Here is a 26,182-nt window from a genome sequence, read left to right on the forward strand (position 1 = left end):
AGCCGCGGGTCCTGCCTGCTCTTCTTACCACATGGAAAGCAGCAGTAATTTGCAAGTTGTGCATGCAGATCTTCAAAAGAACAGAATTTGGCCCTTAATGTTCTTTTGATGTATTTTTTGTATGCAAATAAGGTTTAATTTCTGAACTTTGAACAGTTTGCAGATTAGTTTATTAGAGTGTTGTATTATTAAGTTGTATACTCCTGGGGTCAGAGCGAGGCATTTGGAAACCTCAGTGAACATTATTTATATTGTTAAACAAAGTCAAGAACTTCAGACATCTGGTATTCACCACAAAAGCAGACAATCAAAACAAAGACATATTTGTAATCATACTCAGTAGTCTTTTTATGTGAAGTAATTACTAAAATAATCTAAAGACATGGATCAGATTATTAATGAAAATTATAGCCTGCAAACTGCTGTAATATACATCTCTACCTTTCATAAAACAGACGGGAAACTGTATAATGTAATGAATAGCCCTGGGGTTGTGCAATGCCAGAATTCATACTTTGAAATCTGTTGTCTCAGCTGATGAGCTCTAAGGGGAGTATTAGCAGACCTACTGCTGATTGGGCTGTAGATGGTAATTTTGAACTCTTTCTATCTGATGTACTGATTTTGCTCTTTTTACACTAAAGAAACTAAGTATGAGTTATTAATGAATTCCTTTTAATATAAGCATTTATATGCATATAGCTGGGTAAAATTCAAAATAAGGTAGAAAACATCCAGGGCTAATTTGCCTCTATTAACATAGGAATGGGAAGCCGAGCAGGGCTACGACTGGGAGCCTGCCCCGGCGGTCACAGGTCCGGGCTGTCACCGTGACATTTGTGGTCCGGGCTGTGGGTTACGTTCGCCTGTGGTACGCTGCTCCGCAGAGCACAGTCTCACCTAGACCCAACTGCCAAAATTAATTGAAGTATAGATACCGATACAGACATACGCCAGGCACGAATCTGGCCCTCCGAACCCTGCAGGGTCCGCATTTGGGGCTGTGCATTGCACTGAGAGCAGAGGGGCGACTGCAAAACTGCGTGGAGGTGGAAGCAAACCCCGCCTGCGCTGCTGGAACAAGAGAACAACAGCCGAGCAGTAGGAATAAAATGCCACCTATTTTCTTGCACTAGTGAATATCTTGCAGTGCCGAAATAGCTCTGCACTGATACGAAGTCTGGATTTTCAGCTACTGTTTAAGCTTCTCTTCTTCTAAAAGTGATGGTGAGGCTCAGTCCTGTCATCCACTTCCTCTTACAACTGCCACTGACTTCAAAGGAAATCCTGCTGGCAAAATAGCTACAGAATTGTGTCAGTAGTTTATTTGCTCCCAAGATTAGATAATTAATGAAGATAGAATATTAAAACTACATCTACATAAAGCTAAGGGTAATCTTAAAGTGTTCTATTATTTTGTAAATGACCCGAAGTTTGTAATGCATTTATAATCATGAATCAGGAGACAAGTCCTTTCAAATAAGGAAGTACAATTTATAATCTCAGTTTCTTTCATTATTTATTCATACTGCTGTTGAATCATCTGCTCTTCAAAACCTGTAAAGCCACAGAGCTTGCTTTACCTGCCGATGCTATTCTACGAGAAAGTTAAACTAAACTCTGCATTTGAGTCAGTCCAAATTACATCAAGAGGTGAACCCCAAACAGATCATTTTGCTTGGACCTAGTTATTCTGAAATTCTACAGGACTTCTGCTGTTCGGCTTTTCCTTCATGTTTAGACATGTGGTACTCCTGAATTACTGCCAACTCAGTGATGGCAAAACCAGACGTTCACTATTTTCAGCACAAAACCATGGAAAATACTGATTCCTTTCTACTCTAGTACCGTATTTGTGGCAGTGCCCTGAATGATTGCTATTAATATGAACTAATTGTTTTGCTCGTTTCGAAATAAGCATCTCTCACACATCGGAGTTCTGTTTAAAGCCAATTGCCCGTTCCCAGGTGCAGTAGTTTTCCCACCCCTACAACGCTGAGGAGGTATTTTCATCACGCTTGTGTCTTGTGCATGCGTGGTCCTCGGTGGGCAGCAAGGGTTCAGAAGGATCCACCCAAGTAAATCAGGTCTTTAACCCACAAGCTATTGCAGGAGCATACCCCCGGCAGCTGTGCCCAAAGCAGTAACAATAAGAATCCCAAATTCCTTGTCATAATGGCCGGCACTAAAACCGAACTGCCTGACTGCTTTTCAACATATATAGCAACATTTTTGTCAAGAAATGGGAGAGAAAAACTTTTAGCCCCTTTTCTAAAGTAACTGTCACAGCCTCTGATCTGGGAAAGTGATTTGCTGCACATAAAAGAAAGACTGAGCAAGTGTTCGTCTATAAAGAGCAGGATTTAGTGACTCAACTTTTAACAGACTTGGAATGGCTTCAACATGATTGTCAGCAAAATTGTCAAATGGATGTAACCCTGGCAATTAAAAGTAGACAGAAAATTCTGAGTATCATTTACTAACTATTCCAAATTATCTAATCTGCAATGGAATAGCATCTCTTTACTAAATAACTCAAAATAGCTATTTCCCTTTTCTTACAAACCCTTTTTAAAATTACTCTTCTGAATTCTTTTTCTTCTTAGCTTTTGCTCAGAAGTTAACATTTTAAAAGCTTCATAGACTCTTTCCTTTGCGAGCTACTGAGCCATGGACTCAAAACATCTTTCACTTACTGGGCATTTTTCAGACAGAGGTCTGGAGTCCAGATAACTTTCTTTTATGTAAAGGCTTCTTATTACATTGATAAAAAAATACCTTTGTTCAAGACTTGAACAAAGCAGTGTTCAGCAGGGTGCTGGAGGCAGCCCTGGGTGCAGCGAGTGCTGAGGAATTCGGGGTGGATTCCTGACTCCTCTCCTTGGGGGTGTGAAGATGAGGGTGGGGGGCGAAGGCTGATGCTCGGGAAGGTGTCCGCAAGCAGAGGGAGCCTTTTGGTGTGAGCTGGGAGGCACATGAAGGATTTTAGCTGTGCTCTGCCTTGCAGAGAGGCTGCCGCTGTCAGCGTTGTAAAATGGAACGTAATACCCACATTCCACTAAACTTGTATCTTGTTTTTCCCAGGGGCGTGGACAAGCCTGGCTTAGGATGCTAGTGAGAAAGGGAGCGGTGGTTTGACATCTCTTTATTAATTACGGCCTAATTCATAGCAATGCGTGTTTAACCAAGCAACTCGGTGGATACAAATCTCATGCTTGGGAAGTAACTTGCCGAATCAAAGTCTTAACTATTACTATTTTGGGTGATCTTATTTTAATAGTTTCAGTTGAAAGGGTTCTGCTTTCTTCTCACCCAGCTGGCATTCTGTCCGTCGTAGATGTGGAAATCTGAAAGCCAGTCCTGCAGTTTTAATATTTCTGCTCTGAGCTCTCTCTCTCTCAAACTTTCCATCTGTTTCCTTATTTCTGTAGATTTTTGTTTGCTGCTCTCCTGCAGAGTGGCTCCGAGCACTGCTATTTTTTATTTGAAAATATGGAAGATTACATAGACATTTTCTTCCTCCTTCCCTTCATTTGTGCTTGACCAAGGGGGCAGCTCTGAGGCTGCTGTGGGGTGTCACACCTTGCTGGTGTAGATGCGGATGTGCAGCAGGCAGCTTTTTTCCTGTACACCCGAGGGAGCGTGGGACTGCACCGTACGTTATCAGTTTGCTTTACTGCTGCAGCAGCAGAGGTGGAAGCAGGGGGATCTCTGGTGAAGTGCAAGAATACAAGAGGAGAGGGATTAGACACAGTGCAAAGCTTTAGTCGCTCCATATGTGGATGCTTATGTTAATGCAATTAAGGGGTAAATGTTAATAGCGTGGTTTCAGTCTGGAGGGGGAACACTTTCACGAGGAGCTGGACAGACCCTCCAGCACAGCCAGGCTTGCGGACCTTGAACAGTTTGAAAGGGGAAGAAAGTACAACGTGAACTGCGTGCTACTGTTTTAATGTTCTGAGATAGACGATTTCATTGTAATTGCTCTTAATACTTAACTGTCGTGCCTACTTGGAACCATTACTGGCCATCACTAGGTGGCAACACAGCTGGTGGAGAGATATCCCATGCTGAACACGTGCGTAGGGAAACCTCAGGCTGATTTCGCATTGCTGGCTCCGTAGATTAGGAAAAATCTTCCTGCTTCTGTAGGTCTGTATTCCATCTGCAGCCTTCCTGAAACTTCACAGGCCTCTCACTGTGCAATTACAGGAGGATTTTAGTCTGATTATACATTAAAAACTCCCCTCTATAAAGAAATTCAAAGATCAGAGACATTTTCTTTTAAGTATTACATTGAAATTTGAACACTCCTGCTGCTTATTACAAAATGTTTCTACAAGGCACTATGGAACTCTCAGACTTTATATTTTCATTGTTAGAATTTTTTTCTTTTCTCTATTTAAACATTAAATCCGAGCATTTCACTTCCACCCTTTTTTTTCACTGAAACGTATGTTATGGAAGTTTTAATTACAGCCTGAACAGAATGCATAGTCACAAGTCATTGTTATGGATAGCATTAACAGGACTAAGAGAATCAAAACCAAACAAAAAATAAATGACATTTTTGTCCTTCAGATATGTGAAAATGTGAATGCAAATTCTATAGTCTTATTTTTTCTGATCCCCACTATTCTCTAATCTTATCAAATATACATTCCCATATTCTGAGTCAGTCTGATAAAGCAGCTTGCTATAAACAAGTTGCATTAGATTTTGTAGAGCACATTTTCCTAGTAAATCCAATTTCACAATCTTTTTCTGGTGACATATCAGCCATTCCTTAGTATATAAAATGTTCTTTGAATATTTTAACTACTGTGTTCTACAACACCACGTAGCATAATGCAGTTGTACTGTACGCTATCTTTCTTTAGACACCGTTCTTTATTGGAAATGCAGTATCGTTTTACAGTACGCTCCTTGTTTACCCTTTCAAGGCAGAGATAAGTAACGCTCCCCAGTAAACATCTCGATTACCAGCACCTGCCTTGATGCAGTGTATCTGCACAGTTAGCTTTTGATATCACTGTTTGTCTGTGAATGGAGGTGCCTCAAGGTTCATAAATCTGTATGCAGTAGTATGGGTTCTCTAACAGCAATTCATTTTAATTATGTGAGACATAAAAAGACCACCTACAGATGAGACAATACAGCTGTAAGATTCTCAAGGCTACTATGGGGAATACTTCATAACTGAAGTATGTTTTCCCAAAGGAATTATACTACCATTTGATTTAATTTTTAATTTTTACATTTTAATCAAAAATAGATCAAATGGTGGTGTTATCTCCTGGGAAACATACTTCAGATATGAAGCAATCCATGTTCCCTTTAAATATGTAAAGCTGCCATTTATGTATAACTCATGAATGACACCCTGTGTTGCAAGCAAATATCATGCGGTGATTTCTATATTGTTTCAGTAACAACACTATAATCATACACAAATACCACTACACCTGATTCTACAAAGCAAATGGCATTAAATAGTATGGACCTCAGAAGCTAATACAATATATATCTAGTGCTAAGTAAGAGCCACCACGTATTGAACATGTGCACATTAATATTGGCAGGGACCATATCCCATGGGGCAGCCAAACACCGAGCAAGTTGTTGTTCAGGTTTCTGAAAGCTATTGTTTGAAAACTCGGATTCAGAAACAGAGTTCGGTACATTATAGCAAAGAACAAAGCACAACTCATTCAAAGCTGGATGTCGCAGTTTAGAGACCTTACACATACATTGTCACAGAATGGCAAATGGGCTTTTTAAAGTTGGTGAGGACACATTATTTGACCGAAGATGAGGTTCAGATCAATTAATGCCTATTTGATCTTCCTGGTTTTTTTTCTTCTTTTGCATGTGTTTAAAAAGAGAACAAGATGGCCAATGTTTTGCTTGCTCACTTGAGAAAGAGTTGGGAACAACTCAGGAAGAGAGAGCAACGGATGAGTCTCGGTGCCCCTTGACATGGGACGTTTCCCACTATACCTGTGGATTTTCTTTTTTAGCAAGTCATTTTAGTAAACTACCTGTCTCCCCAGCAATGGAAGGTCTTTGTGCTTCTCAGAGCAGTATGTACATTTTTGCATATGCGGTGTTTATATGCAGTTATCCCAAATGGAAGTTTCATGTGTGATAAAATGTCAAGGTGTAACTCTTAATTTTATAATTACTGCCAGTAATCAAGGCAAAAGTAACATTATTAATGTGTGACTATTAATCTGCTAATACAGGCTATCACATTACGTTCTCAGGAACCACCGTACGGGGTTCTCAGGAGAGATGCTGAAGTTTTAATATGCATACAGTTTTCCCAGCTAATTTAGACATAAACACCATTCATTTTAAATATATTATTTTCAACATATATGTTGTATAAATTTGTCTTCGTGGCTAGTCAGACTGCCTTTAAATCCCACACACTAAACCCAAAATTTTGTTTTTCCATTTTTTTGGCAGTCAAGATGACAAGTTAACGTGTAATTATCATCAAATGAATAGTTAAGCGAATGCTAGTACCATAGTCTAAAGCAACTAAACCTAGTACAAAAATTTTATGTAACATAGATATATTTATTATTTTAATCAATATTACATTTATCCTACCCCTTTCACATTCGCTCTTGCTACTTCAGACATCAGACCAGGATTAATTCTCATCGTCTCGTGCTTCATCTGCTTACCTTTATACAAAATGTGTGTACAATGCTATCCAGCCAAAATCCTGTTTGTCTATAAATAGACAGTTACTTTACCCTCAATACATGCAAGAATAGGTGACAAAAGAAGAAAAAATGCAAGCAAAAAATTATGCCTTCATCCTCCCTCCCTTGGTATCAGTATTGCTGTTCCTGAGGACAATTGTTCCTTTTCCAGGACCATTAGCCTGTACAGCATGGCCAAGGTTAGACTTTTCCAAGGCAGACAGTCAAAACCTGTTTTCTCCAGAAAGGAATAAATGCAAGCAAGCAATTAAGTTAATGTGTGTTTATTTATCAAACAAGTTTTTTTTTTGTTTTGGTTGTGGTTTTTTGTTTGTTTGTTTGTTTTTTTAAGATTTTTGCAGAAATGGCAAGTTAAGGTAAGGGCTTTAAAGGGCAGTGTGCACCCTGTATGTGGTTTAACATCTGCGTTAAGACTGGCAGCTCCTCAGGAAGGCGTCATGCAGATGATTGCCCTGTACCTGGGCTCCTCATCAAGCCTTGCAACAACAGGCCTTCGTGGCACAAGGCAATGGACTCTCTTTTGGGATGGGAAGAGGTGAACGACCACGCTTACGTGCACACCAGCAAGCAGTCGGATCCAGCAGGTGAGCAGCCCATCGCAGCAGCTCCTGTTAAGGCCCCTACACCTACGCCATACATACTTTGGAGGTTTTACGTTGGACTAAACTCGGTCTGCTGCACTGAGCGGAAGCCGTCCAAAGGAGCAGCCCTTGGTTCAGACTCCCATGGGGAGAACCTGATGTGCAGCTGGAGTGCAGGTCCCAGGGCAGGCTCATTTTGAAGGAAGCCGTTCCCTGTGCACTGAAACTGCGCTACCAACTGCAGCAAGTGGCAATGGTCGGGGGATTTGCTTCAAAACCACACTGCTATGAAGCAAAATGATAACCTAAAAAAAGCAATAGTCTAAGGAGATCACAGTTTAGATTCATGAAGGTATCCAGACACCTACATTTCTACTGAAATCCACAGGAACGTAGGTCTGATCCTCAGGTGTTCCAAGTAGGTGAGGAAAAACAAAATCTGGAGACACAGATGGAGAGGGATCAGTTGAAAAATATTAATGTTTAACTCTCTATTAAGGCAAACCTGCAGAGGAATTACTTTGTTTCAAAATATTGATTCTGCATATCATTCATACATCTGGCCCATGAGGGGGAAACACTGTGTGGGCTACACCACACAAATGAAACTGTAATATAAGCTGCGAACAGTTTTTATTTACCTTTATACCTCAGTGTCTGCAGAATGCAATTCAATTATGAATGGAATAACAAAACCAGTCAATTTCATACTGTAGCCAAAGTGGTGTTTAATGCTTCTGCTTTTGTAAGTAACAATTTACAAAATACAAAGTTAAAAATATTAGATTATATCATCTTAACCTGAATTAAAAACAGACCATATGCCTCTTTTAGTATATACATGTAAATAAAGTATCACTCAGGTTATTTTGTGTACAAACCACGGTATTAGGAAATATAAAGAGTATATAATTTTATCAATATAACAAAATTTCACAGTTATACAAGGTGAAGAAAAGTCTTACAAAAATAATTTTGTGGTTCTACTGCAGATTTGACACAAATCTGCTTTAAAGAAATATTCACCTCTCCCAGCCTGCATGGCATTCATCTGTACCTATTACAGCAGCTTCATGATTCTGACTGACAAATCCTGAAACAAATTACACAGTACAGCTATTAGAAAAAATACCACGATTATAAACCTTCAATATATTAGACTATTAAACTACAATTTGTTTCCATACTGGCTGATTTATAAATGCATTCCCTACCCCATTAGAAAGCACAGAATAAGGAATCACTTCCTAGCCAAAAGATTCACTTTAAAGTTTATCCAGAAGTGTATGCATTCTCATTTGTGAAAAAATCAGAAACGATGATGTTTCTAACAGCTATACATGTTTCTAGTCAGCTGGAGAGGCCAGTTAACATTTTAGAAGGAGTAAGACCAGCAGGTGCTCTTGCCAGGACCAAGGGAAGCAGACACAGCGACATGCAGCAGGTGCTGCTTTGCCCCGTGAAGCGATGAATGCTTGGACGTAAACGCCGGCTCACAAAGTGAGCAACACCGGTTATTTCATTTTGAGATACTTTACACAGAATATAACCGAAATGTACATCTATCCAGAATACTTTATTTATCAGCAGTAGCATTCCCAGAGACATAAGTAAAAATCTGTCCAAGTTTTTGTTAGGACTTATGGCCTCCTGCAACAAGGAAGAATCTAGAACACTAGTAAAAAGGTACAGCGCAACTACCCTTCTGCCTCCTGCCTTGAACTGCAACTCCTAGAGGTTTCTTAATTTTATTTTTTTTTGTATTGTAAGCCAACTCAAGAAAAACAGAAAGGAGGGAGCTGCTATTTTTGACAAATGCTAGGAAGAGTATCCTGACACTGCACAAATGAAGTATGAGTATACACACACACTTGAATTCTAGTCATACAGGAACTGCTTCTTAAATATTGAAGATACCAATGCTTAATAAAAAGAGCAAAGTCAAGTTTAACATTCTCCTGATAGCCAATACATTTTTTTATATCAACAAACAATAGCAAAGAAAAAAATACTATTGGAAACTACTGACATTTTCATAATTTCTGTGGTACTTGATGGTCAAGGCTTAGCTATAAGGCAAGAAATGATGCCCGCAACAAAACCTGATCTAAAATACTGGTTTTGTATTTGCAAAAAGTCTTTCCATTCAATATGTGTCCTGTTTTTTGGACTCTTCCCATGCGTCTGCCTGCTACTAGTCACTAGAGCATACAGGATATTGAACTAGGTGTTCCCATTTGACCCGGGCTGGTGCTTTTGCAGTTAAGTAACTAGGAAAGATTATCCTGGACACCGAAATGTTAGGGATGCAAAAATTAAAACACTGATCAACTCTGAAGAAATAGAAAGATACAGACGGGTTTGCACAGAAATCTTTGCTAGGGAAGAAAGGCATCACATTTCTGTATCAAAAACTTTTTTTTAATACTCGCTTTTTCATTACAAATTGTGTTATGATGCAGCAGAGATGGTAACTGCCAAGTGTTTTTCATTTGTTTTCTATTCTGATGTATCATATTGACAGCAGTATAACTACGTGACAGTGGTAATTAGGATAGGCTGAAAATGAGGGGAGTTAACCTTCCGCTAGCTAATCTGTTTCTACACCCCTTTTTGGAGTTCATTTTCAAAACAGATGAAATTGGTAGGGGAACGGGGGGTGGGGGTATTTAAATATTATTATAGAATTGATCTGACACATCCTGTATTGTGTTCCTAGAGAATGCAAAAGGCTATAGTTAAAAACAAACAAAAAGAACCCTACTTGTGACCATTTTACTCAAGTTTAGTTTCTACAGCATAGCATTGAGATGTTCAAAATGTACATGTGAATAACATAACTACTCATCAGTTAGACTAGATGTAAACTGCAGCATTACATTTTTAACAGTGTAAAGAAAATACAACAGGCCCATGTTCACACTGCAGGCTACAGAGTAAAAAAATGGGATAAAGTTCTCCTATTTTGTTCAGCTGTATAGATGCAGTAATCTCCAAGGACAGCCTTGAGAGCCAGGGTGGATAGTGTAATAAAATACCTGCACAGTGTAGAGTAACAATGGGAAGACCGATACGAAAAAATTACATTAAAATCGAACACTAGTATGACTTCATCAGCCTCTGTAATGCAGCCACAAACTATGACCAGTCCTGTGATTTATGTACGGTAAGATTTTACAAAAAACAAGTAATAGTTATTCTAAAAGGAGAAGAATTAAAAAGAACACGGCACAAAACCTGCGAGGACCATAAGGAAACCCAGTCGGTTCTCATTTTTACCATACTCCATACCAGATTAAAATACAATTCAGTTTAAAGCAAACAGAAGAAATACATGCACTGGTTTCTGTGAATGCTTAACATGATAAAATTTTGAGTTATTTAAATGAAAAGCACCCTTTTGGTTTGATAATCCATAGACATATCCCCCGTGTTTTAAGCATGATGGCATACTTCTTTGCTCCAACATATTCCAGCAGAAGACTGTTCCATTGTGGAGTCCAAGTCTACTTTTGATATTCTCTTCTTTGGATACCCTAAATTTTGACCATACGCTGTTCTACTAATCATTACTTGTCATACATTTTACTTGAAGAAAGATAACAGGTTTTGAGTCGTTTTGCAGTAACGAAACGTTCAGATACCTTTTAGGCTCTTACCTTCAAGCAGCTATTTCAACTTTTACAGCACAGGAACTGATGCTTAGTCATGGTTTTTTTGGCTGCTATTATCACCAGGATTTTTAAAAAACAGGGGTTGGAAAATGTACAAATGAATTGCCCACAAAATATGATCTAGTTATCTTGGTAACAAATATGTAATTTCAGTCTTTAGAAAACATTTTGTATTATTATTTTGCACTAGTTGATAAACTCTGCTATTGGTATACGGGAATTTGCTCATCATACTACCGTTTCAAGTGAGGCTATGTTCCTTTCTAGCTTGGATAGATACCAGTGCTTGCATCAACCTGTATTGGGAGTGGGAGGATTCAAGATGAGTTTCAGATCTTCAAGATAACAGGGACAATACAATTTCTAAAACTGCTGTGCTTCTTGGAGATTTGATCTGTTGTATATAGTGTATACAGATATACAGTACAGATTGTACTGTGCTTGTGACTGAAGAAAATTTTGAAGCGTCTGAAAAATTTTGCACTTTGAAAATATTTATTTTCCATGTAACTAAAATTTATATTGGCTTGGAGGAAACTTATTCTTTCCTAATCAAACAGTCTGTATGCTAATTTAGGGCAGCTCTGCTTTATAGACTTATTTCCTCATCTATTACTTAACTGAATTCAGTATTTATATGATACTCATGTATTTAGGAAGACTATCTCCTTAGTAACAGTCAACTCAGTGCTAGCTACAACTCCACACACAATATGGGAAGCAGTCTAGGAGTCTGAAAAACCTTTGTCTAAGGATTTTGCAGCCTGATAAACCCCACTGGGAAACTAACCTTTAAAAGCCTGTCACTAGATTTTTGCAACTTTGGAGCTACCATTTTAATTTAAACTGGCTACTGGCTGCTCTCAGAACAGGAGAGGCCAAATGCTGTCATGCCTGCCGTATCTGTTTTGGGTTGAACTCTGCCCAAAAGCTGAGTGGCAGCAGGGCACAGCTATAGCTCAGCAGTTCTCCAGACAGCGGAGATTGCTTTCTTTGTGAACTTTGGCAGGTCACAGCAATTTCCCTCCAATGCAGAGGGTTAACGTACTGCCATTCAGTTCCGAGCTTTCAGGACTCTTCTGCCTATCCCAGAGCAGCCACTGAAGTGTCACACCCAAATAGCACAACTCGGCTATCTTAGTCTAAAAATTTGCATGTGTTTAAAAATTATATAGTCCTATATACTGGCAAAACGTAGATGAAATTATTTGTGACAAGCCAGTAAAATCATGTTGGATGACAAGTTTAAGACTTTTTAAACAGATTTCTTCTAATATCACAATAACTGGAAAGACAGAGTCAGGGAGTGACAGATGGTATCTTAACAACTTTGTGAGAACTCCACAGAGCTGAATTACTATTCATCTTCGCTTTATGGAGGGTTGTTCAAGTAATACTGCTTTTTCTATTAGGTATTTACCTGCCACATTCACGAACTCTGCTTGTTATAAACAAACAAGAAGTTTAGCATGTAAGATACCTGAATTGGATGCATATTTTGGATTTAAACGTAAGTTTCAATAGGATTTTTACTGGCCTTCACAGCTGAATAGCCATCTAAAAATGCAGACATTTCTGTCCTCCCATTTCTGCTGCATATACAGAGCTGAGCTAAAACTGCAGGCCCTGTACCCATGTAAATGCAAGGGCCGCTTTCCAAGAGAAAGTGAAAGAGAGAAAAGTGCCCAAGAGAGACAGAAAAATCTCTTGTATCAACATGACCTTTGGCCTAGTCCCAGGTGAAGACTGGGCCAAAGGCCAGATCAACTTAACTACTCTAAAACATTAAATCAACTTTTTTTTTTTAACATATACTGAGCTACCTTAAAAGCAGAAGCATTTTTTCAAGTGTAAAAACAATGATATCCATAATTGTGCACTGAAAGAGTAACACATACAGCAAACTGCTATATGCTGAATACCACACACAAATCCACGCCATGAGTGAATGTACAGATACCCAGCTGTACAGGGTTCACAGGTGCATCTTTAGAATTTAAAAAGAAAAGCAGTGTTGCTGATCTGCCGTCTCTCAATTTCTAGAAGCCCAGGATATGACTGAAGTGCCCCTAAAATGACAAGATTTCATGTCACTAAAAATTATCTCATCAAATCCTGAAGTCTTTTTTTCAGTATATATTTTCAAACTTTATTTTAAAAGAAACTGACAGTTCCACTAACTGCATGACAAATGTTCCCTTTTATTCCTGAAGGACTAGTGGACAACTAAAAAGCCTGGACAGTAAAGGGAACGTTCAGTGTAATCTGTATAAGCAGCATGACTGAGTTACGATACTTGTTTTGCACATGAAGTTAAAATATACCCATACAGAATATAGACAATTTTACCATCATACTTCTATCTATAACACCAGATACCTTATTCTATGTAACCATTAAACATTTAAAGATTTTGAGCATAGAACAGAAATTTACTTTCTGGTTGGCAACTTATTTTAAACTCAAGTCTGCATTTGTTTGTATCACATTGTATTTGTTTAAAGAATGTATTCACAGTAATACTTTTAGAACAAAAAAAGTTTTATCTCTAGCTATCATGTAACACAGAAAAATCTCAAGAATGATGGTGGTGTTCTCCCTGCCCTGAAATCCTACCTAGCTTCCTTCTACTTAACACCACTTCTTCCTCTTCTTCTAAGTCCCTGCCTAAATAGTCCATAACACATTAGTCCAAAGAAAGCTTACAAAAAATGCAACTAAAGTAGTACTCTTTTCTCAAATTGTGGTTTAATCCACTTCTTATTCCTTCTGAAACATGTGGTAGTCATTAATTGTAGAAAAAGAGGTCTAAAAGTTGAAAGAGCAAACCTAATAGTGATAATGCCTTTAAATACATGTTGAAGTTCACAGCACTTACGGTAGTGACACAGAAATAAATGTATTCAGGAAAGCTGATGTTAGTGAAGTTCCTCACATGGCTGATTAGCTCCATAAATATCAGGATTTCTTGATGCAAAATACAATCCTGATAAGACTACCCACAGCAGTGAAAAATTGTCTCAGCCCAATATGCTTTGTGTTTGACTTGTTCCAGTTAGGGTATTTTAATTTATTCGAATTTCCCTACCATCAGTAGAATAAAGCTTCTGATAGGATTTTAACATTATCGATCATGAAAAAAAATTACAACATCCTTTATCTTGCTACCTGTAGGCTCCTCCCTTCTGTTCATTTCAGCTGTTCTGAAGGACTTCCATAATGCATGTTAATCACTGTGACAGTCTCTGATTTCCCTGAAGTGAAATTTTAACTGTGAAGAAAGTTATCTGAGCTCTTACCAGCTCTTACTAGACATTATACTCTAAACATAAGCTTTTTATTATTTAAAAAATGAAAAAAGTTTACTACTATAATTCCTACCAAATTTATTGAAATATAACTGTATTACCTATTATGTTACCGGACACAAATAACTGATTATCCAAAAAGAACACAATTAACAAATCTATATGATCAGTTCATCATCCACAGGTAGCGGGGTTATAGACGAATCATGCTGTGAATGCAAGGACACTCACACAAGCCGGTTTATATCAGGGTGGATATGTTAGCTCAACATGACGTGAATTCAGCTATGCCGCAACACAATTCTGGCTGCTCTAGTCCTGTCTTTATGTGGCAGTATGTCCAAACTAGCAAACTCTCCTAACAGGAACTGGGAGCCAAAGAGAGTCCCTCCTCTCTGCAAGAGCAAGCTATCAGTGCAAAAGCAGTCATATTTTTCTTTATCCAGATTGTTCCGGCCCCATGACTGAAATAATGGAGAACTGAATATATATGCTAACTTCATTATTCCATTACCAAACATTGTATATTACTCCTTGAACTCTAATTTATATTTGACATTTTGCAACACACATGGGCAAACTTTTCCCCCCACTACAGGGTACGTCACGGAAATCAGAATCATATTTAAAACCAGTCATATTTAAAATCACCCTGCTTTGGGCAAAGCGTTTTCCATTTCAACTCAACAATATGAGGCTAATTTAGCAACAAGTCTAGTGTGTAGCTCTACAAGGGCTCCAGATTTTTATAACACTACCTTGAGTTTCTATATTGAAAGCACAGAAGGACAGGCAAGTAGAAAATTTGTTTAGTTTTGAGATTCCAGTTCTCACTGAGTAAAGTTAGCAAGTTGTTTTCCTTGTTTCTTATAGCTGTAGCTGAAAAACATTTAAAAGTGAATAGAACAGGTCATCCATTATAACCAAACTTCAATACGTAAATGTTTGTGGAGGAGGTGAATGTTACCCCCTCAAGTTATCTGTTTTTTATCTCAAGTTCATTACTAGGCCATAGGAAAAAAAGTCAGGCTAATCTGACTTAAAATAGAAATGGTGTTATTTGGAATTACAGTATTTGTACTCATGTTACATAAAAGCAATCATAATTTTCCAAAATTAAGTGGTCACTGATATAGAAGAATTTTACAAACTCTGATGTTGTCACTGTAACTCTGGAATACAACAAAACTGACTTCCTAATGTGCCGATTTGGGTTTTAATCCCAAGATGTTCTTTTCTTTTTTGGGTTTTAATCCCTGAGATGTTCTCCATGCCTCCAAAGATGGTAACACGTCTGGAAAGTTCAAACTTGGTAATCCACATAGGTGGTCATACTGGTTTCTATATTCCTAAAGTCAGCTCTGGATCTGGTTTCTATTTTATTTTTAAAGATGAGCAGAAATAAATTAACATAGAATCATAGAATAGTTTGGGTTGGAAGGGACCTCTAAAGGTCATCTAGTCCAACCCCCCTGCCATAGGCAGGGACATCTTCAGCTAGATCAGGTTGCTCAGAGCCCCATCCAACCTGACCTGGAATGTTTCCAGGGATGGGGCATCCACCACCTCTCTGGGCAGCCTGTTCCAGTGTTTCACCACCCTCAGCATAAAAAATGTCTTCCTTCTATCTAGCCTAAATCTACCCTCTTTTAGTTTAAAACCATTCCCCCTTGTCCTGTCACAACAGGCCCTGCTAAAAAGTCTGTCCCCATCTTTCTTATAAGCCCCCTTTAAGTACTGAAAGGCCACAATAAGGTCTCTCTGAAGCCTTCTCTTCTCCAGGCTGAAAAACCCCAACTCTCTCAGTCCATCTTCATAGGAAAGGTGTTCTCCTTCATAGCAGACATGGTAAATGTCTTTTCAGTCACAGCTCTTCACTTACGAAAGCATCCTCAGTCTCATAGCATTCAACAGAAACTTTGCCATTAATTCCATCAAATCAAAGATTTTGCTATAAACATTCAGCCTTTCTGAAGAAATGCATGGCATTCCCCCACACCTCTCCTCATTTTTGGCTCTCTAAGGAATCCTGTTTGATGGTTCAAAAGGATGCAGAGGATACAAACAAAAGTCAAGGGTAGCTCCCATACATTTAAGAAACTTCCTAAACTTTGGTTAGACAATTTGCATGAAAAATGAAACTGTAGGAATACCATAACCTCTTTCACTGTTACCAGCCATTATCCCTTGAGGATTTTGGCCCTCTATCCAGGGGAAAAAAGAGACAGTGGTTAAGATCACTGCCATCTGTTAGTGGGAGACTGTAGGGCTACTGCTGCAGTATTACGGCATACTATATGGTGCCAAATCATAGCTGTGACTACAGCCTACATAAATAAAAAAAAATACAGGTTTTAACCAGCTTAATTTGGACACCAAAAGGAGCCTATTTGAATCAGCTCAGAAGTCAGCACTATTCAGCTGTCCAAATACTTGCACTGTTTTTCAGAAAAGTCAAATTGTCTGTGCCGAGCTCTGATCGCTACTGGTTTTTTAGCTAGCTCATTTAAAACTAGCTCTGGTATGTCTACAGTGTAATATTTTCAGGCTATGTCTAGTCTTTGGAAAGGAAGTATCCAATTAGAAGGAAAAACAGGAGATAGAATGGGATTCCTGAATATTTTATTATGATCCAGTAAATCAATGAAGATATAAAAATGGGGTAGAGGAAGTTGTGTGTTACTGTTTGCTTTAGTTACTTCCTAAACTCTGCTTTTTGGAGTGAATTTGAAAAATGTGTTCACAGTCTCCATATTTTCCAACTGCTGCTGGAAACATATTAGTTTGTGCTCTGCTGGCGTACCTCAGAAATGCTAAATCAATCTGCCTTCTTTTATTTACATGCTTTATTCCTGAGAAATGTAATTGCGGTTTTTATTAACTTTATGTTTTATGGATCTAATACTTAAGAACAAGTCTATCTTTTATGTCACAGAAAGAAGGTTAATGTACTTACAGATTCTCCAGCAATACATCTTGGGCAAGGCTGGGCAGTACCTCTGCTTCCATGGTTTTCAAAAATCTAATGAACAAAAACATATACGAAACCATAAAAAAAAAAGGGGGGGAGCATTATCTGCAATGTTATTATAAAATGTATTTTAAAGGTGTTCTTCTAAAAAATAGATGTTATTGACAGTGTAAACTTACCACTGAATTTTGCTTTGTCTTTGTAGTCCAAGGACCACAGTCAGGGGAGATTTTCTGTTTAGAATCCAGCTCCATGGCACAATCAATGAGGCGAGCATCAGCCTCATTTGGAATGGTTTCTAATGGCTTGCATGCTCGCTTCTGAAAGAATCAAAAGCAGTATTTACATACCTTCACAAGGCATAGGCCATTGAATAGAAGTTTTGAGGGTTTTATTGTTTACGACTGATAAGGATCTTGCATTCATTTGGAAGAACATAACTTAGTAACGGACTACCAGACACTAGGCCAGAACACCAAAATTTTGTATTTAACACCACATCTCATGCTGGATGAGCAGGGGAATCTGCAGATCTCCCTAAATGTCTCTGTGCCTCAGTTTCACAAACTGGGGATAAAATGCCACTGGGAAAAGAGCATACTTCACCCTCCATTAGCGTATAATTTAGGATGGCATTTATCAAAGGAGCGGATCAGTGGAAGTTGTGTGAAATGACTAATTACATCAAGGAAACGGAAGGAAAACCCTGAAGCCAAGTCAGTCAGCTATGAAGACATATTTTGTAATGATTTTTGTATCTTTCTCTGAATACCATCACCTTTTTACAGCTTTCCATTGCTATATAACCAATTAACTTCCCACTCTTGAAGCTCTAACCTGAGCTATTATCTAGCACTGAATGACACTTGGATGTCCTGCAAATCAAAGACACTCCACCTCCAGAGAAAGGGCTGGCCTAACCAGGGATGTCTTTTTCACAGTGCTTAGCAACCCAATGCAAGATCAGAGGTCCCCAGAAATACTGCTTTACTACTCCGTGAGAACCAGGTTAGGAACTGGTAAGGTTAAGATGCAAGTCTGTGGTTAAGATGCAAGAGTATCCTTGGCCTGTGACTGCTATCCCATGCAATGGGAGGACTACCTTAAATCCCAGGGGCTCCTTGAAATTGTAACAGCAAATTAACAGAATAATGGGAAATTTCAAAACTGACACAGACTTTTCAGGGTCTGACTCTGAATTCCAGAGAGATACACAAACTTTTGAAATTTTTTTCTGATGCCTTTCTGAACAAACTTTGTTTAAGGAATAACAATATTCGATCTCTTTCACAAGCATATGATTTCACAGGCAGAAGATGTGTTGCCACAGAACTAACAGACTACTGAAGCACGGAAACTAAATTTAAAATTTGAATATGTTATGCAAAAATAAAATGGATCAATACAACAGGAACCTCAGCGGAAAACAGTTGAAACGAGAACACTATCAAGGAATACAGGATATTTGGATGGAAAGTAAATCAAAAAGTGAAATATGTATTGTACTAAGAAAGTGAATAATATAATAACAAAAAGTCTGAGAAAGTCCTTTAAAGATAGACTGCCTTCCACTGGGAAAACATTCTCTCCCCTTTGTTGCTGCAGAACTCGTCCTTTATTAAAAGGTACAGCATAGCGGTACAGCAGCGTAAGTAGTAAGAAGTGTGAGATGAAGGAGAAAAGGAAAAAAAATTATTTACTGCCATACATCAGAAGAAATTTGGCTTATTAGAAATAAATTCAAGGTACTGGGTTTTTTTTGGGGGGGTGGAGTAAGATACTTAGCATCAGTGACAGGAATTCAGCATACAGAGTAGATGGCTGACAAACTTCTCATACCAGTGCCAAGACAATTTGTGGAAGTTTCTAGCAGAGGCTAGCTTCAGGGAAGACTTCACTCTCTGGAATTCTCTCTCTTAGGAAAGAAACAATCAATACATCAATCCTGCCTGCGCACAGAGCACACTTAGTGAAGGATTCAAAGAGCCTGTGATTAGTAAGGATCAATGAGCTAGCTACTCAAAAGGCAAGCAAGGATTTCATCAGAATGACTACTTTTGTTAGGGAATGATCATGCTACATCCAGCTTGGAAAAGTAGTTTAAGGCAAGCAATAGCAAATCACACACTGTCCTACACCAGGCAGAAAACAGGTCTCTCTGCAGAGAAGATATTCTGTAACTTTCTTTTCCAGCTGGAAAGTCCTGGAAAACACACATGCATTTTCACTGATGCTGAGAGGATAAAGGCCTCACAGACGTTGCTTTTCATGAACAGTGAAACTAAACTGGTGCAAAAACTAGCTACATCGAAATAACTAACCTAAATGCAACGGAAAATATTTAAGAAAGACTACCACTAGCCTTTTTATTTATTTTTTTTAGTTTAGCTGTAAGATTTGAAAGATCTCCTATAAATTTAATATGTTCATCACAAGCAATTTCTGCTTTGTTTACCACATTTTTAAAAGCCAGGCTAGCTTCTGTTTCGTGTTTCATAAACAGCTGTCCTATAGGTATAAAACAGGTTTCCATCCAGCCCAGCTTTACTTATTTTAGCTCTACTGGATACCTTTGTGGAAAGGACAATGGTGGCCATGTGTAGATGCTCCGCATTACTAGGGCCCAGCTCCCTACTGAAAGAGGTGCAGATGGCTCAGTTTGGGAAAGTAGAAGGAACGTGAGGTCCATGCAGGTCCTTGTTCTGGGAAACTTTGCTCACAGTCCAGTCCAAACCAGAACACACCATGTGATTCGCCGTAGCCTAGAAAAATCTATTATTCTTTACTGGCCTCTAAATCCAAATGCCTTAAAACGAGTAAACATCAATGAGCTCCATCCTAAAGCAAGTTTCTGAAATACATGCAAATAACTATGTGAACGTACAAAAGGAAATCATATGTACATACATATAACATACAGTAGGAGCTGAAGGAGAGCTGAAAAAAATGTAGGGAATCTTCCCCAGCTACAACAGCCACTAGCACAGGACACTGCATGATAGCAGCATCAAATAAGAGGATGGCTACAACTTCAAAATAGTTGTCTCCCCAAACCCAGCGATCAGTCTGGCCCTGTTTGCTTCAGTTAGTAGAGCTGAGTTCGGAGCTCCCCTCCCTGAGCGGCGGATTCGGTGATAACATCTCTGCAAAGGTCGGCTACAGCGTTCATAATGACTTCAAGCCCCAGTACTGGCAATGGCTTAAAACCCGAAGAGGACAGAATCCCAAGAAGAGTGACAAATGTTCTGATATTAGACCTAAAATGTGCAAAACTCTGTACAGCATCACAGCTGTACGAGTTACACAGTAAAGCACCTTGTCTGCATTGTCACTAGGGCTCATGCTGTTAGCTAAAAGCCAAAATAGAATATAGTTGTCAATCATTTGGCTAAAAAATCCCCGCACCACAGTGAGCAGGTACTAGAAGATGGAGAGCACAATTTCATTAGTATGCATCACCTCAACAGTCATAAAGGTTAAGGGTAGGTGTTTCACCTCATGTTTGTGATCGAGCACGTGACTGCAGCAGCTCAACTGTTCACTTGAGCTCATTAAGCTGTGATGACTCAGTTGTAATCTGGACCATAACAACCACTGTTATAGAAAGAAAACAATCTCTAATGTCTTGTCTAGGCTACTTTACATAGAAAATGTTCTGAACTGTAATAAGGAAAGTTCTCTTTTAAAAAACTACCTTGCAGAGCTTGACTCATGTATTTTGCTATCTACAGAGGTGGCAACAGCAATTCTGAGTTGCTCTCTGTCATAGAAGTTTCAGAAGAATTTTATCTGGTCTCCAGACAACTGGTTCATTAATGCCTTTGTCAGTGGACAAACTGCAATTCACGAACAAGAAGAAAGCTATTATTTGCCTCTCTAACCTCAAAACCAGGAAAGAAGCAATTTCTCCTATGTAACCTTGTCAGTCACAGTCAGAAAGTTCACTGAACAGATGTTCCTCTTCCTCTCCGAGAATGGTATTCCTCTGATAAATGAGACTAGCTCCTAACTACTCAAGTTTTTGCTCAAGTCACACATGAACAGGGATGATGAAGTAACAGTGGGGAGAGTGTGATCATGAGGGTTAAGTTTTGCTTGGAACTCCTGTTAACTTCTGCAAAGTTAACAGCTTGGCACTTATTAGGAAGAAAGATGCTTACAAGGTGGTAGATGACAGACACCTTTTCGGAATGAATCCAATTTGAGAAATACACACACACACAAGCTTAGCTGAAATGGAAAGCTATTCCAGAAGCGCAACATATAAATGCTAAACACACCATTCTTGTAAGGCTCATCCTGGAGCCAGGACAGCAGAAAATGGACAGCATTAACAATGCCACCTGGTAAAGCGGGTATCAGTCAAAAAAAAAAAAGCAAAAACAAAAAGTTTGTTTAGTGAAATTCTACTTAAAATTATGAGAGTGTGCGTGCAGACTCCCTGTCTCCAGGCAGACCAAAAGCTCGATGGCGCTTACACAGCACTAACTTCGAACAGCGGTACCAGTCCCCCCGCGGATGGCCGCACTCCGCGGCGGCGCGACCCGCAGGCAGCCACGTTAACGACGGCCGGGGGGATCCAAGGGGCACCGCTACCTCCCTCCGCACGCCGGTACCCGGGCCGCGGCCGCCCCCGGCCCGGCACTGCCGCCGCGCCACCGCTAGGGGGCACCGGCCGCCTCGCCGCTTCACAGCCCCGGGGCCAACGGCCGCCTCGCCGCCGCCGCCTCGCCGCCTCCTCACAGCCCCGGGGCCAACGGCCGCGTCCTCACAGCCCCGGGGCCAACGGCCGCCTCGCCGCCTCCTCACAGCCTCGGGGCCAACGGCCGCCTCGCCGCCTCCTCACAGCCCCCCTCAGGGCCAGCGGCCTCCCCGCCAGGCGGAGGGCTGACCGCGGGACCTGCCGAGACCGCTAAGGCCGCGCGCCAGGAGCCGCCGCAGCCGGGCCGGGCCGGGCCGAAGAGGCCGCTCCCGCCGCCGGCGGGAAGCCTGCGGGGCGCTCTCCGGGGCCGGCCCTGTCCGGCGCTCCCTCCCCCCCCGCCGGTGCCGTGAGGAAGGCCGAGCCGCCGGCTCCCGCCGCCCCCACGCGCGGGCGGAACTCACGCGCTCCGGCTCCCCCAGCTCCGGCTCGTGCGCGCGCAGCGCCCCCCGCCGCCCCCGCGCGGGCAGCGTGGCCATAGCGGCCGGCCGGGCCCCCCGCGCTGCGCCCGCGGCCAGGGCGGGCTCCGCCGCCTCGCAGCCCCGCAAACGCTCCGGGCGCTGCTGCCCGCGCGGGGCGGGGCGGGGCCGGGCCGGGCCGGGCCGGGCCGGGGCCGGCGCAGCGGGGCGAGCCCGAGCCGGGAGGCCGCCTCTCACTCGCACTTTGCGAGTCTGACTGCGTGACATAGGGCCTTACAGCGTGCGGCGGGCGATGCCACGCGCGAGTTTTACGCAGCTGCTCTGCATTTATTGTGCAGGCGATTACGGGGCAGCGAGGTCCCGCGGAGCGGGGTCAGCACCTCCGGTTTGCTCCGTCAGCCTCCGCGCCTCTGACGAAACCTTGGCTCCTGCGGAGGGGAGGGACGATCTGACACCATCTGGGGTGTTGGCTCATCACGACCAGTTTTACGAATTTGCGTTTTATTAACTTTCTGAGTGTTTCTTAAATTGGTAACAAATGAATTAAAAGCTGGGCAACAATTTCAAGCGGTCTTCAAATATCCGGTAACCTCTGTGGTCTCCTTTAAATCCTGCGCTGGGCAGGACCTTTGTGTTCGTGTCTGTGACTTCATGTAATTTACAGTCTAATTTCTGTGCCTGCAGGCTGTAGAAATGCCAAAACATCGAAGAACAAAACCCACGTGGAAGTACAGCTGAGGCTGCACTAGTGTGTGGGCTGGAAATAAATAGAGAGTTTTAAAGTTGACACAGTAGATGGGAAAAAAAAAAAAAGATACTTCCTAGGGAAGAGTGAAAATGCTTGCTCTGTTTACGTGCCGCCTAAAGCAAGCGTCAGAAAACCCACCGTCTAACCTGGTTTTGTCTGTTAAGTGTGTGTCAGTAACCTTTTTATGAACGGCCGTAACAGTTCATCTGTTTTGGTAACAGTGTGATCAAGGCTCTTGCCATCAGTGAGTGGAGCCAATTTTGTAATCGGATCTTTCCCAAAGAACTAAACCTCCTTTAGAGTCCCAGGAAAGATCAGAAGCCACGTGGAAATTACAACTAGAAAATTACGCGTGCCCAGCGTCGTGTGCATTACGGAAGCCAGGGAGTAAGAAGTTCACTTCTCAAATACGACCCACTGTGCTGAGGAGTAAGGACTGAACACAGAATTGACACGAACGCCTTTTTTGCAGAAGTTGTCCTTCTCTAAAAGAAACATTCAAATGCTGTGTGATGGTGCACCAAAGAACTCTGTATTAGGGAGCAGTTGCATATTTGAGCAGCGCTGAGTGTAATGATTTTGACTTTTAGGTTTGGGGACCTAAAATCAGGTACCTCAGTCTACGTGCAGACATTCAGGTAAGTGATTGACCATTACAGGGACTTGCACTGACCTGGTGTCCTCCTGCCCTGGCTGCTGCGTATTGTTCTATTACTCCCTAGTACAAGTCACCCCTCCCATTGGGATGACAGGCGATGAGCTGCCCATCATTATTTCAGATTAAGTCACAGGAAAGTACCTGAGTTTCAATACAGAAATGTCCAATTTCCAAACAGAATAATTCAGAAGCTTCCAAGGATCATCTGCAAATTCCCACCCATGACAGCAGACGACCAAAATCATTCGCACAGGCTTGGACCTGAGAGCCAGCCGCACAAACTGCACGGCAATCCAGAATGGGCAGAGATACTCGTTTCAGATTAATTCTGAAAAGATCAATGGAAGATTCTTTTCTAGAGGATGACGCCCTTCTTTAATGAAGCCAAGGTGTCTTCTGCACCCTCTGTCTCCTACCAAAAGGGAGAAAACAAAATGCAAGGGAGGAGGTGTGACTGAGCAGAATTCAACAATGCTCGTCACTCACTGGCACTGTATGTCACAGATAAAATCAGAGTCCTTCATTTTACTTTTGCTGGGTCTTGCGACCAGCACAGGATGATATCCCCAGTCAGGAGGGTGCAATATACTGCTTGTCTTTTCTGCTCTGCTAAATCAAGGTATTTTGCAGGAGAGAACACGTATTGTCAAGCTATCCCTGGCATTCATTCCTTCTAGAGCTTATTCTTCACTAGGGATCCAGTTGTACTTACAGTATATGCTCTGTCACATTCTTTGAGCCTGAGGGCGTATCACAAAAAAATAATCCACACATTCTTTTTTTTTTTTAAATTTAGCATTTGACATGCCCGATAGAAAAATAACCCTAACTCTGGGTAATCCAGTTTGCAGAACATCTGAAGCATAAGTCATTTCAGAGTTTGAACCAAACCCAAATCCATTCACATCAAATCAGATTTATTTAATTATTTCAAAGCCACCTTCCAATTCCACCCCCAGAGCCTATTTATGTGTCTTGCCAGCAAAGCTAGCGTTGTGGACTGGCTTCCCGTTTATACAATATTTAGAACAATAGGATGCACTATAAAAAACATGCACTTTGTGACACATCCATCTAAATGTGTCAGCATACGGCAGGGGATCCTTTTCTGCAGGTGCAAGGTTTGGCAATGGCAGTTCCATTAGAAAAGTCTCATCTGACATACAAACTGCGCCGTTAAGTGGTACCTGTGTGAACAGAATGAATATCAGTTCTCTCCCTCCATGGATATTTTTCTGAATAAGAAAGAGCTTAGCTTTGTAGAGAGTATGATAAAGAGTATGAAAGCTCACTTCAGTAAGTTGCGAAGAATAGCCATGCAAATCCAAAAGGGTGATCTTGTGAAGTGATTTATTGCTTATGAATTGCTTATGCTGTGAAGACTGTATGGCCTGAAGTAAAAATGCAAACGCTACAATCACCAGATTTTAAGAGTTCAGTAACAAAGGTAGAGGATATATCATTTACAAACCTTTTCAAGACATCTTGTGAACTAAGAGGCTAGAAACAAAAGACATGCTGATATTTACATGAATACACCTCCAAATGCAATGTCTTATGTTTTCAATTAGGGATGCACCTTGTCTTCTGCAGATGAGACCTGACAAAAAAAAAACCTCTAGCAAAGGAACGGAGATTTACTTTGGTCATCAGAGGTAGCTTGTTGCCATCCACAGACTATCAACTATATTTGCACTTGGTAAATTCATAAAAGCCTTTGCCTCTTGGGACTTTTCTGACTTTTATCTGAAGTAGTTTGCCCTTTTTTTTGCAGAGAAATTACTTCATACCACCCCAAAATCCCATTCTTAGATTTGGTGTTCTTGTATCCTGAAAAACTGAGGACTCACAAGTCTTCTCATTCTTCTCTCCATTTGCTCAATTTTTTCCCTTTCCTCCATTAAGCTCATTTGCTAAATGTTTCTCTATGCTTTCTCTGCTGTTAACTCCATCATTTCGTGGAGCACCAGGTAATTTAAAATGAGAATAATTTCACAGTATCATTTGGGTTGGAAGGGACCTCTTGAGATGATCTCTGCACTCAAGCAGGGTGCCTAGAGCAGGTTGCCCAGGACTGTGTCCCGTGGGGTTTTGAGCATCTCCAAGGATGGGGCCTCCACAACCTCTCCGGGCAGTCTGCTCCAGGGTTTGGCCACCCTCACAGTAAAAAAACTGTTTCCTTGTGTTCATGATTACCCTTAGTAAACAGATTTAGCAGTCACAAACCTGTCACACCTTCCAACCTGTTTCTTCTCACACCTTGTTGAGTGCTGTTAGAGAAACACTCATGACTGTGGGAACTCTGCAATTACAGACACGTTCATTCTTTTTTACATCCTTGGTCCAAAGCAAACTGAAACTTTAGGTCTTCAACTGGGATCTTAATT

At 40.8% G+C, this 26,182-nt stretch overlaps 1 protein-coding gene across 2 annotated transcripts; it reads right to left on the bottom strand.

Moving 5' to 3' along the window:
• Window positions 1-3,943: 3,943 nt before the first annotated feature.
• Window positions 3,944-22,781, bottom strand: C5H10orf143 (chromosome 5 C10orf143 homolog). Of its 2 annotated transcripts, XM_076339245.1 has the most exons (5): window positions 22,667-22,781; window positions 17,451-17,591; window positions 17,257-17,322; window positions 7,687-7,757; window positions 3,944-4,198 (listed from the first exon to the last, which is right to left on the bottom strand). In XM_076339245.1, the coding sequence occupies exons 2-5, from the start codon at window positions 17,523-17,525 to the stop codon at window positions 4,126-4,128; spliced, it is 285 nt and encodes a 94-aa protein (XP_076195360.1). In that variant the 5' UTR covers window positions 17,526-17,591; window positions 22,667-22,781; the 3' UTR covers window positions 3,944-4,125. The 2 variants fall into 2 exon arrangements, with proteins under 2 accessions (XP_076195360.1, XP_076195359.1); XM_076339244.1 differs by lacking the exons at window positions 3,944-4,198; window positions 7,687-7,757; window positions 22,667-22,781 and adding exons at window positions 8,028-13,061; window positions 22,375-22,449.
• Window positions 22,782-26,182: the final 3,401 nt, after the last annotated feature.

The sequence above is a fragment of the Aptenodytes patagonicus genome, chromosome 5 (genome assembly GCF_965638725.1).
Source record: "Aptenodytes patagonicus chromosome 5, bAptPat1.pri.cur, whole genome shotgun sequence".
Lineage (NCBI taxonomy): Eukaryota > Metazoa > Chordata > Aves > Sphenisciformes > Spheniscidae > Aptenodytes > Aptenodytes patagonicus.

What these genes read in the sequence shown, in the direction of transcription:
- C5H10orf143 (XM_076339244.1), bottom strand. Translation starts at nt 22,449, where the DNA reads ATGGCCACGCTGCCCGCGCGGGGGCGGCGGGGGGCGCTGCGCGCGCAC. An exon ending in AGCTGGGGGAGCCGGAGCGC is followed by an intron (nt 17,592 to 22,374) that starts GTGAGTTCCGCC and finishes TGATTCTTTCAG; the next exon opens with AAGCGAGCATGCAAGCCATT. An exon ending in GATGTATTGCTGGAGAATCT is followed by an intron (nt 13,062 to 17,256) that starts GTAAGTACATTA and finishes TTGTCATTTTAG; the next exon opens with GGGCACTTCAGTCATATCCT.